The 16,570-nt window shown below is 47.6% G+C and overlaps 1 protein-coding gene across 1 annotated transcript in view; it reads right to left on the bottom strand.

Annotated features, from left to right (window-relative positions):
• The window catches only part of Itgb5 (integrin subunit beta 5), a 110,833-nt gene that overhangs the window by 19,089 nt on the left and 75,174 nt on the right, over positions 1–16,570 (bottom strand). Inside the window, exon 10 of the mRNA XM_051191385.1 lies at positions 8,884–9,313. Coding sequence (XP_051047342.1) covers positions 8,884–9,313 — 430 coding nt within the window. The remainder of the gene's footprint in view (positions 1–8,883; positions 9,314–16,570) is intronic.

The raw sequence follows: 16,570 nt of genomic DNA, 5'->3' as shown, positions 1-16,570 counted from the left end.
GAGGCCAGCCTGGTCTACACAGCGCATTCCAGACCAGCAAAGGGCATACAAGGAAACCCTGGCTCACAAAACCCAAACAACTGACATACTTAACGCGGAGAATATAGTACTTGCTGGTTGTGTTCCTTATCCCATGAGCCCACACATTGATAAACTTGTATTTGTGTGTCCCGGGTGCCTAGCATGGCTCTGGCCCTTAGAGGACACCGAGAATGTGCTGCTGATGGCTGGACAGACCTCAAGGCCAGGGGAAAGAGACTCCCAATGATGAACATTAAGAAAGTGACATTATTAAACACCAGTTACCACTGATCGTACTCACTGACATGATCCTTGAGATAGTTCAAATTATCAACAAACATTCACGAAATCCACAGGCTCTGGGGTTACCACAAAGAAGAACTGAGGATTCGCCTTCCTTTCTCATGGTCAAAGAGAAATCACAGCCCCCTCCCGCACCCGGGCTTTGTTACAATGTTCCAATCTCCCAGCACTTACATCAGCTGGGAGTCACACAGGGATTCACTCTTGGCCTCTGGCTTACTGTTGACAAACCGGTCCTACTACTGCCAACTGATGGTGTTTCCCCATGAGTGGCTGTTACTCTCTTGCGTTTCATGTGTCTGGACCACAAGCTCATGTCTGGGGAGCAAATGGTGACCACGATGACAAAAACAGGGTGGCATTGCTTTAGGCCAAGTTTCTGTGAATTACCACTTTACTTTGCTATCACAGCACTGTCCTAGAAGCTAAGACTCCACTGTCAATGTCACAGAGCCCTTCCAAAGAATGCCATGGCCTTCCTGGCTTTGGCTCCTGAGGTCCATGATGATAGTAGTATTATCATCCACAAGGGAGGCAGGGAAAGGGCCTGGCTTCTGGGCCAGCTCTCTGTCCTGGGGAGATTATGGCAGTGGAGGGAAGATTGGGGGGAAAATCCTATGTTCTTTAAGGAAATCTTTCCATTTTCAAAGAAGCCTGCAAACTGCTGTGTAAAATACACCATAGTCCTTGTCCAGGCCCCAAGCGTGCCGACTCAGAAAGAGAAGCAGAAGGCTGTTGCCAAAAGAAACAGAGGGGCCCCAGCTGCACATCTTGGGGTTGGCTTAATTGCCCGATCTGCCTGGCAGGCACTTTGGGGAGATATGGGGCACATCTGCGGAGTGCGAACTCACCGCCCTCTCGGTCACGCACGCCACTGGAAAGTTGGCATACCGGTGCAGTTGAACCACTGCCCAGTTCCACCCCAAACTCGCCACTGAGACTGGCACAGCATTCTCACTGGTCTGAAATGTCACATGTGTGGGCCACACTGTGGCTTGGCTGTCAGGAGCCTCGGTGAGCCAGAAGATAGCAGGAAGGCAGCTGGTCAGAGAAGAGCCCACTGGGGTCAGGGAGGGAGACTTCTTAAACGGAGGCCTGAGGCCAGAATCTGTGAGGGTGTGGCTCACAGCATCCTTCTGAGCCCGTGGCAGCTTCTATAACAGTACAACAGTGTGCTGGTAGGGCAGGAGCAACTCCATAAGCTTGGTGGCAGCTCACCTTAATAGACTGGACTAATAAAGGTTCATTCACAGTAAGTGGGCTCAATGTAATCAATAACAACAGCCAGACATCTGCCAAATGCAGAGAGGAACATCCTGTGCCTTCCTCAAAGGAGAGTCATAAATAACACAGTGGGTACCTTGTGAAGAGCCTTTTCTACGTGGGTCCTTCAGCCCTGGTCTGCTGAGAGTGATGGAATCTAACTCCAGAGAGACTCATTTTAGGAAAACAGACAAAGTAGTTCCTAAAATCTTGCCCATGATAAAGACTAACTAGGTAAGACTTAGAAATGTGGGGCTAAATGCTAGGGTGGTGGCATTGAGGGCTAAACTAGGAATCCAGAGTTTTGGGCAAAGGTACGAGTTAATAGAAATATGGCACCCACGGTAGACATGGCCACAATGCAAACGGTTCTTCTGGCTTGAATCTATAGTCAAGAACTGCACGGAGCAGGTGAGACAGGGTGACGCACACCTTCCAGCCAGAGGTTGAAACAAGAAGACTGCCTGAACCCAATGGGCAAGACCAGCCTGGGCAATAGAGCAAGATCACTTTTTATTATTATTATTATTATTATCATTTTAAATTTGAAGAAACTTTAGTCTAGGATCTGGGCCTCAGTTTCCCCCAAAGTAAATAATACATATTGACCTACTATGTGTGACTAGCACTATTAGAAAAGGCATGTAATACAAAACAAAGACCCCTCTTAGTTAGTGCTTATTAGTGATATATACAAAACACTAACATTCATCTATTCCCAAGGAAACAATCCCCATATCATAAGAAGTGCTTAAAAACAAAACAAAACAAAAATGTGTATCTATGGGTATGCATGTCTGGCCTGCATATCTGTATGTGCACAAAGGGGCCAGAAGATAGCATGGGGGCCTCTTGAACTGGAGTTACAGGCAGTTATTAGCTGACAGGTGCTGGGAACCAAAACCAAGTCTTCTACAAGAGCAGCTGGTGCTCTTAACCCCGATTCATCTCTCCAGCCCCATAAGACATGCTTTAAAACATTTACGATGTCTGCCTATCACCTAAGGTCAGTGCTGTGGATCAAACAGCACCTATGTAGAACTTTCTTTAGTACGGGACAGAGCTGAACTCACCTGAAGGACTTCGTGGGTGGGGTTGTGGGTGAGCTTAGAGGGCAATGGTACCCCAAGAATGTGTCCCAGAAAAGAGGAAGAAAAACAGCTTGAGCAATTCCAGACTCCAGGGAACATGGGGATGTGGATGGTGCTCCAAGGGCAGTGTTCCTAGGAGGGGACACTCACCTAAAAGGACACAAAGCACCCTCAGATCCTGCCCTGCCCCTGCTAATAATTGAATGCACTGGAGTACCCAAAACACTGGGGCCAAAACAAAAATGCTGGCTCAACTCTCAGCTGAGACAGAGAAGAAAAGGACACTAGGAACAATTGTTTCCACCACCAGAGGTCTCTCAAACTTCTAAATCTAAGAGCTGAAAATGTCCTAACCCCATTATCCTATGATGTTCAGTGGGTAATAGCACCTGTGCCTTCATGACAGAGTGCAAGTTCTGCCATCCTCAGGGTCTCCCTGAATTTGCATATTTTGCTTATTAAAGCTGTTATGTTCTTCTCAAGCCTAACATCGTGAGTTTATGGATCTGGCCTGATCAAGGGCAGAACCCTGGGAAGGAGGCCTTCTATTTGCATACTTCCCTTCCTAAACAGAGAGGAAAGGGTGATGGGGGGCAACGCTTAGCTCATTCCCCTTTCAGAATCTCTGGTGACCTGAGTGGTGGCACAACTCTATTCCCAAGAGCAGGACTCACAGCACGGGGCAAGGCAGGTGCTCAGAATGGCTTGCCCACTGTTTACCATCTTTCAAGCTCACACAAACATCCAGAAGATGCAGGGAGAAGCTTGCGATGTTTTATATGCCCATCTTCAACCCCGGTGGAAAACTCCAGAGGCAATGAAAAACTTAGAAATCCATGCAGAATATAATGCTTGGCATAGGGGCAACAATGTATAGTGTACAACAGATTCTTATTGAATGGTAGGTAGCAACATGCCCAGAACAAAATGACTCCAAGAGGGACATCACTGACGTGTCCTTGGGAGCACCAGGTTGTTGTTATCCCTCAGCAGTGACTTTTCCAACCAGTTTTCTCCAGGCACAAACTGCTGGAGGGTGGCTGACTCCAGTTTAAGAGACCCAGATCATCTGGACCACGTGATTAAGGAAACTGCTATTTGAGTTCCCAATGTTTTCCCTTTGGGGAGAGGGGAAGATGTGTGTACAGGTGAGTGTCTGTGAGCACATACATACACATGTCCGTGTGTGCGCGCATGTGTAAGCCTATATTTGACAGTAGCATCTGAATATAACCATCAATGAGTTTCTCCGTACAAGATTAAATATATGAAAAAATTCAGATTTTCCTAGGAGTTTCCATAGGAAGCCCACAGTGGCAGCACTCCCATTGGGAGGGACCTCTTGGGGTTAAGTATGCCTGGATCTTGGCTCACTGATAAGGTTCTTCTCTTCAAAATTTTGTCATGGAAGTTGCATGTGGGCTTGCCCTGTTACAAGTTATAGAGTCCGGGTATAGGGGTGCATGCGTTTAATCCTAGTACCTGGGAGGCAGAGGCAGATCTCTGTGAACTCCAAGCCAGCCACATGGTGAGAGCCCATCTTAAAAACAACACAAGCAAAACCCAGGGTGGCATGGGGTGGGGGAGAAGACAAGCTACATACATTATATGTAGTAAATGTATTTAAATATTTATAAAATCATGTAAAATGCAACACAATCACAGATGTATAGCAATGACCAAGGCCTTGGGAATGGCCATCAGGCTACTGATTTTGAGTGTGAAAATTATATCTCTAAAGAAATCTGTGAGAATGCCAAGGCATATTTTTTAAAAAAAAAAAACAGGGTCACTCTCAAGTGTCTGGAGAGATGGTTCAGTGGCTAAGAGTGTTTACTGCTCTTGCAGAGGCTCCAAGTTTGGTTCCCAGCACCCACATGTCAACTCACAACTATATTTAACTCCAGTTCCAGGGGATCCAATGCACATCCATATATACACAGGCACACACACATAAAATTAATTAGAAAAATAAATACATTTTTTAAAGAGACAGGGTCTTACTATGGTAGGCCTAGCTGGCCTATAATTTACCATGTAGACCAACCTAGCCTTAACTCACAGAAATCTACCTGCCTATGCCCAAGTGCCAGGAATAAAGGTACGCAACTTCAAGCCAGGCTCCAACATTTCTGATCACCCTCTGTTTATTTATTACTCATAGTGTGGCTCTGGATCTCAACTGATGGTTGAGAGTATCCCCCTCCTTCAATTCATAGTAAAGCTGGTGGGGGGCAGTATGCTGATGGCTAATTAAATAAAAGACACAGCAAGGAGTGATCACCAAATATGGGGAGGGGGATGTCACTGAATACTTCCTATTTGGAACCAACAGTTTGTGATCCAACTTCCACGCATGGCAGATAAGGATGAAGAGATAGGGCTGAAGTCACAGTGATTTCATCTTGTAGGCAGCAGGGACCACAGGAAGTGGTTCCTCATGCAAGTGTGTGAATCTGATTGGCCAACAGAGATGACTCTGGGACAGCAGGTTGGCATGGAGACAGGGTGCTCTTGGATACTCTTCCCAGAAGACTCCATCAGGTCAGTATCACTGCATACCCATCATGACCAGTGGTGGCTAAGACTGGTGCAGTGGTGGATAAGGACCTGGAGAAGAGGCAAGTGTGTAATAAACCCTGGGCTCTGGCCGGAGATCAGAGATGGGAGTTCATGGTAGGCATGCCATGCAGGTCTACTGCCCATGAACTAACTACACAGTAACTCTTTACTTGGGCCTTTAAAGCACAACTTACTTGAGTCTTACTTCTCACCCAAGTTTACCTACCAGTGTGCAAAATCTGACTGTGCTATTTGCATGGAAAAATAGTTCCCACTACTGCCCCTTTTCCATGTTTCACCCACTTGCCCTCCAGCCCTACCTTTCCCAAATGCAAATGATCCATCCTCAGAGGCTGTATTTGGAAGCCCTACTTAATCTCCATGAATATTTTTCAACACTCCTGGATAATGCCGTCATGAATGGTGTTTCATTTGGTAAGAAGCAAAATCTAAGAGCTAGGCCTTTAATCACAGAGTCATTTACCTACAGAGGTTTGAAGAACTGTTGTAAGTTTATTGAGACCTGTCGGCAGACCCAGGATCTGTTCTTGGATGCTGGCTCAGCTTATTAGCAAAGATGCCTCGAATGTCATGCTCCATTTTCTATCTCTGGAAAAGACCTACAGGTGTCCTTTGGGCTGTCATTATCTATCACATAATAAAAGTGGCATATGAATTATACAACCTTATTATAATGTACTTTGGGGGCCTCAGAGTCATAAGTCCAAAAAGGTCTACTCAAAATTTCACAACTGATTAGATTTTAAATTTCTCATCCTATGAGACCCAAGAGGCAGATTGGCCATCAGATGATTAAATGTAAAGTCTCAATAGCTTCATAAGAGTGACTAGGGCCCAGGAGATGACTGTTGGGCATACAAATCACCAAGAAGCACTAAGTTTGAGCAAGTCCCTTTTACTGCATTAAAAATAGCTGAACAGACCCAGACCTCTTCTCATGTTTAAAGAAACTTTGAAAAGTCAACACTTTCCAAGAATCAGAAGAATAGACTCCCTCACAAGGGCCTCGTAAAACTCCAGTTACACATGGAAATGGTTTGGGGACAGAGCTATTCTGTAAATTGCTGCTTCTAGAGGGCAGAGGTGAGCCACAGCAAGAGCCCCATGATGATGTGTCACAAGAACAGTAACAACTGCTCCTCACTTCACTCTCTTTATTGCTGTTCTGATGATGAAAAACCTATCCCAAACCCACAGCCTCTTGAATTTTCCATCTTCCTGTCTCTCAATAGGGGTCAAGGACTACAAGCCCCGCAGAGGAAGAACCAGAAGTAGAAGAAGCCTATCTGGGTTTCCCCACCAATCCTGGCCCTGACTCTGTCTCAGCAGCTTCTTCCAGTACACAGCCCCTCCCCCTCCCAATGACAGACCTCAACCACAAGACCCACTTCCAGGATGGGCTGCAGGGGCCAAGGGTAAGGAGAAGTGCCAGAGAATGCTGAGGTTGATGGTTTGAGAGCCTGAGTCAGCATCTTTGGGAGCAGAGCTCTTAGGAAAACAGGCTTTCTCTCCCATGAAAACCCCAAATGGAGCAGCCACCCCAAGATCCTAAACCAGCGTGTGCAGCTCAGGCTGACCAGGGTACCCAGGACTGGAGGAAGCAGCTGCTTACCCCTTCCCAGCTGTGTCCAGATGGTCTGAGGCACAAGAAGCATGAGGTACCCTTCCCTGCAGGAGCGTTCCAGCCCTGTCTGGAACCACACTTGCTCCAGGCTCGTCTTAAACGGTGACCTTCTCCAGGAAGACCTGGAGAGTTGTCACGTTTCCACTAGTGTGGCTTTTCAAGTGAAGAGATGGAAGGTCTGGCAATGTACACTGAAGAGTCAAGAATGCTCTAATCAGCAATTTACTAAAGTAATTCGAGTTCCTCTCCGGAGGAAAGAGAGGGCGAGTAACAAGACATCGGACACCGATGCTAACTTAGGAAAAAACTGGGGAAGAAAGAAACTAACGTTAGAGCGATGACAGCATGGATGATTTTAAATGTTACATTGTACCAGCCAGTACATTCTAAATTGAAGAATAAACCTTCCACTTTCTCGAAAAGCAGCTCTCTTGACAATACGGGGGGAGGGGGGTAGACGGGACGGGACGGGACACACGCATGTGAAAGAGTGAATGGGAAAAGTGTCCCTTGATTGGTTTGCCAGATGCTCCCTATCAATCCTGCTCGCCAGAGAGACAGCACAACCCTGACCACTCCCCCATCAACTTCCCACTACTCAAGTGTTCTTTCGGGGCTGAGTCTGACTTTTGTGTGTTAGGGGGGCACCCCATCTTAGGAAGCTAGTGAGCTGCTGGACCTTTCACCTGGCACCCCTCTGGTCTCTCAATCCCTGACCCATGAGAGCCTCGAGGTCACAGGGTTAGATAGGTGAAGGGATTTTTCAGACACATGCTTTGGCAGAACTCTACAATGAAGGACATTAACTCAGTACTGTGGGTTCTGATGGCTGAATACAAAAGTGTGCTCACTCAGCAAACGAGTGAAAGTGTTCAGTTTTCCCCTCAAAGGTCTATTCACATACCCTGTACCAACTGCCCCGTGCCCGCTAGGCTCTGCTCACTCAGGCTCCTTGTTTATGATTTCACCTTCCATTCTCAAAGTAAGGCAGAACCAAGCGATGTTGGGCCACTTTTAGAGATGGGAAAACCAATGTCCAAGGAAAGTAAAGTTTCTGGCTATTAAACCATGCAGATGGATTTGCACAAGCAAATCTGCTCCCAAGCAATACGGGCCGAGCAGCATTGTGGAGCAAAAACATTCCCAAGGGTTATATCCAACTCTGGACCCAAGAAGAAAGCACAATAAAATACTACCACTAATACAGCCCGTGTATCCACTGTGCGCAGTGGAAACTCCATCCTACCATGTGGAGTTTTTTAAACATAACCCAAGGATAACCCTGGTACTGCCACTCCCAGGAGCGTGGCTCTGACCCATACCAGAGCCAGCATCCTCCTTTCTGCCAGGCATGTATGAGTACCTCATTCAGCCCCATTTCTTACAACTAACTCCACTCCTGCTGCTCCTGAGCCCACTTTTTCTATGAGCCTAGACAGGACCACCTAGCTCACACGAATGTGTCACCACTCTGATGGTGGATGATCTGTCACAGAGTCTGCACATGGGTTCCGATCTTTCTACATACCTTCATCCACGACACTCCTATGTCCTGCACTTTCCACAACAATTTTAACACATTTCAATTCCACCCCTCAAGGTGTGTTGAAACCTGTCACACAGGAGCTCTGTCGTTAGGAAGCCCCCCTCTCCTCTTAGCACCTACATACTCATGCTCCCCATGGGTAACATCCCATGGTGCAGCAACGCCATCACATGTGCCCCCGATCCCACACTGTACCTTCGTGGCTGATCCCCACCCACCAGACACACTGCAGCTGAATTCTCCAGAGCAGACCTCAGCAGATTCCCTCAGATCTGATGTTATTATATTTCACATGAGGGCACCCACCCTGTGCCACTGGCGAGTAGGGCTTCTCCTAGGATAGCCACAGGCATGATCCTTTCTACCACCATCCTGAAGAGGGCCAGGCCTGGGTCCACACAGCATCCAGGCCTGGGTCTGGCTCACAGCAAAGGTGGTAGCTGGATGCCTACCTGAGCACAGCACGCCCTTGTTCCTGGCACAGGAAAAGCTGTCACACTCGCAGAAGGGTCCGTAGATCCTCCCGAACTCACTCTCGAAGCAGGAGCACTGGCTGCAGCTGCACTCCCCTCGCCCACTGCACAGAGGCTTGCCTTCTGCCTCTCGGCACAGGTTCTGGTACCCGCTCTGGTTCCCCCCCTCCTGGCACTCGCATTTGGTGCCCAGGTAACTGGGGTCACATTCACACAGCCCGCAGACGTATGTTCCGTTCCCACTGCATCTGGCACTGTTGGGCTCCTGTCCTGTGCTACAGCCACACGTGCAGTTGTAGGTGACTTCCACCTGCAGACTGTCCCGGAAGCCCACAGGGCGCAGAGTGAAAGATTGAGCTGTGTGTTTGCCAGGGCAGCTCCGAGCCTCCACGGACACTTCAAAGGATGCCTGGGTAGAAGGAGAGGAGACATCAAAGCCATAGTGAGCCCGGGCTCCCATCCCTCTGGGGGCATGGCCACTACATCCCTTATGAGCTCTACCCTGTCCAGCACACAGGTGGAACCCTGGTAAGAAGAGATAGTGGCTCAACAATCCCAGGTAATTTATTACCTGGGAGCAACTGGTTAGGCTAATTTTCAACAGGAATCGAGCATGGGTCTTTAATGTCCATTCTCACCATCTCTAAGATTCTGAGGGGAGGGACTCGGAAGAAATACACAAGAGTAAGGTATGCATGGCTCTTACTCTGCCCTTTATCCTCAGGCCACCCCTATGGCTGTACACATCTCTCCTCCCAACACAAAAGTCATTCACTCACCAATATTTACTGTCTATGCCAGGCACTGGGCTAGGTGCTAGGACAGGGTGGTACCCCCTGGCAAGAGCTGCAGGGCAGAGAGCAGCCACCTGACCCACAGTAGAGGTTTCCCTCTCTGTTGGAGCAGAGGCAGGACGACACACCTGAAAGTCCCGCTTATGTTCCAGCCCACAGTCCTGAGACTGCAAAGGATACGCCCTGCCTGAGTAGCTATCACACACGGAGGCACTTAAAAAGAGGAAGGAAGGAAGGAGGAAGGAAGGAAGGAAGGAAGGAAGGAAGGAAGGAAGGAAGGAAGGAACCTTTAGGGAAGAGTTTCTCGACAGCAAGGTGGACCTAGCGGGGTGACAGGTGACAATAAAGCTGCTCACAAGCCTGGAGGCGAAGGGAGAGTAGGAGGAGGCTCGCTTTGATCCTACCAGGAATTAGACCATGACAAACACCAAGTCTGCTCCTCCCTCCTCAGAGGAAGGAGCTGTGTGGGCATGCCCCCCCCCAAAGCAGGCATGCCTGGCCACTCCCAAGTGGACCCTTCTATCTGAGCCGGTGCCTTTATTTCCCAGGACACCTCTGATCATTCCGGGTTCAGAAGGGGCTGGGCATCACTGTAAGTGTCCACCACTGCTTTGGTGGACACTTGTGATCATGCTCACTTGTGAGCACTCTAAGTACTTGTTTCCAAAAGGCCTCTTTCCAGATTCTGTGGCATCTGGAGGCATTCAGGGTAGCGATACTGACCAAGACAGGTCTGAGTCAGGCTTGTCAGCAAACCAGTCCCAGAGGTCTTGACAACAACCACCCAGGCCTCAGCATCAACCAGGACACTTGACATGGGGTACTTTTACACGGGCAAGCTGAGGAGAGTGTCCAGGAGCCCAGAGTCAGAAGGAAGACCAAGCCAGCTGCACACAAGGCTAACCCCATCGCACCCGTTATCCTTCCAGAGGGTGAGAAGAAGGGAGAAAAGGGAAGCAATTGATAAGTTCAAACCTGAGTTCCAAAGTCCAGGGTTGCTCAAGGGAAGGAAACAAGATGGGGGATCTACACAGCACTGAAATCTGTTGATGACAATGCATTTGCACAGCTGTGGGTATTGTCACAAATGTCCCTTTCATACACCCCAGAAGCAGAAGCAGCTGTCTTCCCTTCAAGGGAGTCAGGGTTGAGAACTTGTCTGGTTACATAGGAGTATGTGTGTGTGTGCGTGTGTGCGTGCGCATGTGTGTGTGCGTGCGTGCATGTGTGTGTGTGTGTGTGTGTGTGTGTGTGTGTGTGTGTGTGTGTACACTCGCTCACCTAGAACAGGTCTGAATTCTCCTAGTATATCACCTCCTAGAAAGGGGGGTGGGGTGAATGCTCATATAAAGATCTGGGTAAGGAGAATGGCAGCCTCACTCAAGGCAGAGACCACATGATGGTGACCTCCAAAGTGATTGTCATAGGCTTGTGCAAAGCTTTCTGCCTTGGGCTGGGAATGTATGCTGAGCTTGTACACAGGCGGGGTTTGGGGGCTGAGCCTGAACAAAGTTATCTATGGGGCCAGGAAGAATGAAGGGAAGCAGAGACTCTGGAGGTTGCTATCATCCCTTTCCAGTGACTAGCACAAAGCTGCTACTTCCTGCCACTGTAAACGAAGAGCTAGAGACCAAGAACTCAGTAGGCTGCAGGGGAACAAACGGCAGCAAGGGCCAAAGGCACTCACTCCACTATTGACTCTGGTGAACACAACCTTCCCCATGCAGACCCACCTTTGTCAAGGGAGGAAGCAAGTGGGGGCGGGAGGAGAGAGAGACAGACAGAGAGAGAGACACTCTTCAGCCCTGCCCACATGTAAGTGGAAGTTTTGGGAGCCTGTGGATTGGAGCCAGAACATGGAAATCTGTACTTGTACCCAACTGAGAAGTCAGCAGGGTCCCAGGGCCTCCTGGGTCAAGGCTTCCATCCAGAGGTCTATCTGCCTGGCCTACAGGCAGCTGTCTGATAACCAGAGAGAAGCATTGACTATTACAGCCATGGTTCTTGGCTCCTGCTAGAGACACAGGAATGCTATAAAAAGCATGGTCAGGAGGTTGGGCATTGGTGGAATGATGGGAGATGGCATTCTGTAAATATGTTTCTCTTATTGGTTAATGAATAAAGCCCTGTTGGCCAATAGGAAAGCAAGGTAGGCAGGACTAGGTGACAAGGAGGATTCTGGGAAATGTGGTAGGAGAGTCAAAATGTAGGGACTAGAGAGAAGAGGTCCAGACCCTCTCTCCAGTAAGATAAGACCACGTGGAAACACTTAGGCACAGCTAGCCAATAAGAAACGCTAGTAACTGGCCAACAGCTTTATACCTAATACAGCGTCTCTATGTGTTATTTGGGGCAGACACGGCTCTGGGACCAGGCTGGCGGGGGGGAAATTCATGTAATGTGGAGCACACCTTTAAACCCAGCACTTGGGAGGCAGAGGCAGATGGGTCTCTGTGAGTTCAAGGCCAGCCTGATCTACCAAGCAAGTTCCAGGACAGACTCCAAAGCTACAGAGAAACCCTGTCTTGAAAATTCAAAAAAAGCAGGATTGGAAACAGCAAGCAGGTCTGTTTCACTGACTGGTCCTTACAGTTCAGTCTGAACCCCGAGAGGCTAAAAGGTACTGGAATATAACTTCTTGGCTTCCCTTCCTTGATAACTGAGGTCTCAGGACAAGCATGATACTGAGGTCTCCCCAGGTTTTGACTCAGTCTAGAGGAAGGTCAGATGCGACAGCCATCCTGAACACACTGGTGACTTAACCTCATTGGGAGGATGTTCCTGTCTCTCCAACAGGAAAGCCCACCCTCTCAAAAGTATTGTCCAAACACCACACAAGCCCAGCAACCCCAGAGTTCTGCAGATGCCAATCCACTCAGATCTTAATGAGACAATAAGCTGGGGTGGGGGTGGGGGGCAAGTACAGGGTCATGAGAGGTGGACAAGAGAAGGGGCTAGGGGATATGCCGTGAGAAGGCTGTGACAATGGCTCACTGGGACCTTTGGGCTTTGGACGGGGTGCTAATGCTAGCTGGACAGCCAGCCACATGCACACTGATTTCTCAAAGCCAGTTCCTAAGAATACCAACTCCCAGGATATAGGGCAGCTCAGTCAGTCAGGCTTGTTAGTGAATGGACAGGGACGGCCTCAAACTTAGGTGAGGGACCTCCCTTCAAAAAAACAAATTAATTGATCAATTAATTAAAGTGTGTGTGTGTGTGTGTGTGTGTGAGTGTGTGTGTGTGCATGAACGCACATGTGAGGCAGGTTCCCTCAGAGTCCAAAAATGGTACTGGATCCCTGGGAGCAGGAGCTATGTATGGGCAGTTATAAGTTAACCAACACAGGTAACAAGGGACTGACTTGGGTCCTCTAAAAAAACTATCACTCTAGCCCCTTAAATAATAATAATACTTATGATTATTTGACTTTTTTTTTTAAGACAGGGGTTTTCTATGTAACAGCCCTAGCTGTCCAGGAACTCATTTTGTAGGCTGGCCTTGAACTCAGACATCACCTGCCTGTGCCTCCTAAGTGCTAGGATCAAAAATGTACACTACCATGCCCAGCTGCCCCTTAAAATTCTTAATTTTCAGAGCTCAATTTAACTGCACCAGACTCGCACACTCCAGAAAGACCTTCCCTCATGATCTGCATGATCTAGTGGACAGTAACACACCCAGCTCAGAAAAAGAGCAGCTCTGTGCAGTCATCTTCGCCCAGACAACAAAAACCACACAGTTCTTGCCACAGGGACCATGTGACTATGGCCCTTGGACATTGAGACAATACTGGGACAGAGAGAAGACAAAGGGCCTGTGGGGGCCTGCCTGGGGACCTGCTGCTATTTCCATAGGGCTATGGCCACTGGATCCCAAGGAAAGATGGGCCAAAGGCAACCAGTTTGGTGCAAATGCTGTCTTTATATTATTGTTTCAAATGCTCTGAAAAGTCATCTCATTACAAAAATTTCCATTTAAAATCCTTTCCTCTGATTTCTGAACAACATGTGAGCTCTCCCAGTCAAACAAGTGAGAGCTGTACACTAATGGTTGGAGTGTAAGTGGCAGTCATCTCCCGTACGCCTCCGAAGCTTTTACTTCACTGCGCCCGAGGCCTATGGAGAAGGCCTGGGCTGTGGCACCACTGTGATTTGGGTCCTGCCTGCTGCTCACTGGGACCAGTTTTCCAGGCTCCTCTTTGAGCCTCATATTTTTAACACCAATGTTGATGGCTATGTGAGCTCAATATGACAAGGACCCCAAGGCACTGCTCTCTGGTGAAGGTCCCTGTCCATCACCACACTCTGTCCTGACTCTTGTCCTCTGAAATGCATATGGCAGAAAGGGCCGTGGGCATGAAGGTGGTGTGGGGTTCGGGCTGCAGAGCAGAGAGCCTTAGCTTTGCACTTTCACTTCATTAGCCCCGTTAGATTCCCTAATCACAAGGGTAGTTTCTCAGGAAACTAAGAGGGGGAACACAGAATCGTTCACTGCCCAGTCTGTTTCCTGCCCACCGTGGGATGAAATGTGTTTTCTCTGTATTCCACTTTGAGGGACCCCAAACGGAAGATCCTCGCAATTTCCTGATTGTTTAAGACAGTGTGAATGGACTCCACATCCATGCTGACTCATGGTGGCATTTTCAACAAGCACATTTTTGCTGTTTTTAGTCAATTCATAGTGACATCTGCTTGTCACTTTCTCCTCTAAAAAGACTCCACCATAAAACTACAAGCTGTATGACCTGAGGAGCGGCTCTGGGGCTCCAAAGATCTTCTCTTAACATGGCCCCAATTGGTACAGTATCAAAAAAATTTTTTTAGAATACATTTATTTTGGTGGAGTAAGGAGCCTGGGTTGGGGGAGCACATGTGGCATGGCACATATATGTAGGGCAGAAGACAGTTTGCAGAGTGGTTTCTCTCCTTCCACATTGTCACTTCGAGGGACAGAATTCAAATGGTCCATCAGGCGTGGCAACAAGTGCTCCGACTCTCTGAGCCGTCTCACTGGCCCTCAGCATGGCATTCATTTGTTATTTTTCTTTCTTTTTTTTTATATTTAGATAGGTTAGCCCAGAACTCACTGTGCACATGAGATCCTATCTTAAAAAAAACAAAACAAAAACTACTATCAGACCACATTCCCTCTGTTCTATTAATACTCAAAACAAAATATAAGATACTAATTATAATTAACTGATTAACCATAACTTAGTTTTTTAAATGATCTTTAAATCTTAGTTTTCCTGTTTTATAAGATAAGCTGTTTGCTCAAGCTCTGTGGCCTTGCCACATCTGATAAGTGGGTCTGCCAACGGTAAATAAACACTGCAGACAATCCATGCCCTGAGCCTTGGTCAAGCCATCCCTTCCAGAGAACATGCTTCCTCAGCTACAGAACTACCTACTGCTGATGCCAAGTGACATTGCCCCACACATCCCATGCATCCCATGCAGAGACCTACAGGAGCCACTCACACGTTCTTTCCCTATTTATGGCTGCCTACCTACTGCCTGTTTTGTTTTGTTCTTTGGGTGTGGGGTGCACATGCCATGGTACATGCGTCTGAGGACAACATATGGTGGTCAGTTCTTTCCTTCCACTATGTGGGTTCCAGGGATCAAGTTCAGGTCATCACCAGGTTTGGCGGCAAACCTGAGCCATCTCACCAGCTCCTACTGCTGTCTCTTAAACCCCATGACATCAGTAAGACTTTTGTTTTCTTAATTCATCTTGACTAAGAACTCACTATCGTTTATCTAAACAATATAAATACAACTTTTGACAATTATTCCAGTTTTATTTAAAGAGTCTCTTTAGTGACTGAATAAATACTTGATAAATCTGTATACTAATATGACTTATTGCTAAAGGTAGAGATTATCATTTCTATTTTGTCCACAGAAAACTAAGCACAAAACCCTATTTGCATAAATAGGAAGTCGAAGGGGGAGTGTAGTGACAAACACATCATTTTTTTTTTTTGTTCTTTGAGTGATTTCTGTAATGACTCTCCTGACAAGTTGACTTTTTCAAATTGGTAAAAGTGAAATAAGCTGGCCTGTAGTGGTACACGCCTTTAATCCCAGCATTTGGGAGGCAGAGGCAGGCGATCTCAGTGAGTTCAAGGCCAGTCTAGTCTATAAAGTGAGTTCCAGGACAGCCAGGACCGATACACAGAGTAACCTATCTCAGGAAAAAAAAAAAAAAAAAAAAAAAAAACAAAAAAACAAAAATAAAATCCAAAAAACAAACAAACAAAAAAAGCAAGATGTATTTGGGAAAATCTGTCTGGGAGAAGAATTTGCTTCCTAATTATTAGGGCCCCCGACCTCTCACCTTCCAGACTGTATTCTGAACCGCATCCTTTAGTGGTCAGGCACCACTGTGTGACTGTGAAAAGGTGGGATGCAAAGGTGCTGCTGGTTCACCTTGCCTGCCTAAGGCACCCGACTGGCCTAATAAAAATCCAATGGCTGTTAGTGAGGGAGGAGGCATAGGTGGGACCTCTGGGCCGGCAGAGTAGTAGGAGGAGTTTAGGCTTGGGGAAGGAAGACACCAAGGGCCAGACTGACAGACAGACATGGAGGAAACAGGAAAGTAGGACATACAGAATGAAAGAAATGTAAAAAGCCACGAGGCAAGACGTACATGAATAGAAACCAGTTAAACTAAGTTAAAAGAGCAGGACAAGCCTAAGCGAAGGCTGAGCATTCGTAATTATTATTAAAAGTCCCCATGTCTTTACTTGGGAGCTGGCTGGAGATCCAAAGAAAATTCCAACTACAGAGAAGAGCCTAGAATGTCCTGGCTAGCTAGGTGTATGCAGATATTCCCAGGTCTTCCTGAGGCAGGGGGAACTGGCT

Source organism: Phodopus roborovskii, unplaced genomic scaffold (genome assembly GCF_943737965.1).
Source record: "Phodopus roborovskii unplaced genomic scaffold, PHOROB, whole genome shotgun sequence".
Lineage (NCBI taxonomy): Eukaryota > Metazoa > Chordata > Mammalia > Rodentia > Cricetidae > Phodopus > Phodopus roborovskii.
This window is presented reverse-complemented; position numbering and strand designations above follow the sequence as displayed.